The sequence below is a fragment of the Hylobates moloch genome, unplaced genomic scaffold (genome assembly GCF_009828535.3).
Source record: "Hylobates moloch isolate HMO894 unplaced genomic scaffold, HMol_V3 SCAFFOLD_32, whole genome shotgun sequence".
In the NCBI taxonomy this organism is placed as follows: domain Eukaryota; kingdom Metazoa; phylum Chordata; class Mammalia; order Primates; family Hylobatidae; genus Hylobates; species Hylobates moloch.
Window position 1 is genome coordinate 3,134,016 of NW_026652307.1, and position 1,438 is coordinate 3,135,453.

The 1,438-nt window shown below is 52.5% G+C and overlaps 1 protein-coding gene across 1 annotated transcript; it reads right to left on the reverse strand.

Annotated features, from left to right (window-relative positions):
• On the reverse strand, window positions 1-462 carry LOC116463280 (small ribosomal subunit protein eS19-like). Its single transcript, XM_032754153.2, has one exon. It carries the CDS (start codon window positions 436-438, stop codon window positions 1-3), a length of 438 nt encoding a protein of 145 aa, XP_032610044.1. The 5' UTR covers window positions 439-462.
• Window positions 463-1,438: the final 976 nt, after the last annotated feature.

Here is a 1,438-nt window from a genome sequence, read left to right on the forward strand (position 1 = left end):
CTAATGCTCCTTGTTGGCAGCTGCCACCTGTCCAGCGATTCTGTCCAGATCTCTCTGTCCCTGAGGTGTCAGTTTGCGGCCCCCGTCTTGGTCCTTTTCCACCATTTTCAGCCCCTCCAGGGCTTGGAGGACCCGGCGGGCCACACTCTTGGAGCCTTGGCTGAAGTGGCTGAGCATGACGCCGTTTCTCTGACGTCCCCCATAGATCTTGGTCATGGAGCCAACCCCAGCGCCACCCCGGAGGTACAGGTGCCGTGCTGTGGAAGCAGCTCGCGTGTAGAACCAGTTCTCATCATAGGGAGCAAGCTCTTCGTGCTTGGCCAGCTTGACGGTGTCCACCCATTCGGGGACTTTCAGCTTCCCGGACTTTTTGAGGAAGGCTGCCAGAGCTCTGACAAACTCCTGCTGGTTCACGTCTTTTACGGTAACTCTAGGCATCGTGTGGCCTCTGTGCTGCCAGCCAGGGGAAAAGCGGTTGATTTTATTTTTTTGAGACAGGGTCACACTCTGTCACCCAGGACAGAGTGCAGTGGTAGGATCGTAGCTCACCGTAACCTCAAACTCCTGGTCTCAAGTGATCCTCCTGACTCAGCCTCCCAGTGTGCTGTGATTACAGCTGTGAGCCACCATGCCCAGCCAGCTTTTGCAGATTTCTGTGGTATAAACACTCCCACCATGACTGATTTTAGGCTGCCAATGGGATGTCACTGAACACAGAGTTGAAAAGAGGTGTGTATGACTGGCTCGCACCAGCTGGTATTCAGCACACCTGTGCTTGTATTCCATATTTCATAGGCACTGCAGTCAAGCATGAGGATGTGGCCAATCCAATCCCAGAACCCCTTCTTTGAGAGTCTGTTTCCTGGGACCACTCTTGGTACCAAGTGCTCTGTTAGTCAAGGTCCAGCCAGGAAAGCAGAAATTACACCAGCTGTTTTAACAAAGATAATTTAGTATAAGGAACTGGTTAAACAGGTAATGGCGAACTGTCAAAGCCAAAAGAAGAAGACATTGAGGTATCACAAGGGTAGTAATGGCAGGAAGAAACTACCGTTCCTAGGGTTAAGAGAACATAGGGAAGATGCTGGGGTTATGGGACTCCGGGAGCAAAGTGGGAGGGCTTCATGGAAGTGGCCACGGACTCCTGAGGAGGGAGCACTGGCCAGGGCTGGGGCCTCTGAGGGGATACAATGAGGCTACTTCTGGGAGTGCCAAAACCACGTGGAGACTGAACAACTACTGCTTTCGGATGAAAGATCACTGCTGAAGCAACACTGTCAAGAACAGGAACAGGACAGGAAAGACTGGTCCCTTCTCCCCTCTTCTGATTTCAGGTCTTCCTTGAGTGCCTCTCCCAGTGGAGCCTGAGAGAAAACCCGCTGACTGAGGAGAAATGACATGTCCAGAGACTCAGCCCCAGTATGTCAGAGCAGGGTGT

Coding starts and splice junctions, on each gene's coding strand:
- LOC116463280 (XM_032754153.2), bottom strand. CDS start 438: ATGCCTAGAGTTACCGTAAAAGACGTGAACCAGCAGGAGTTTGTCAGA.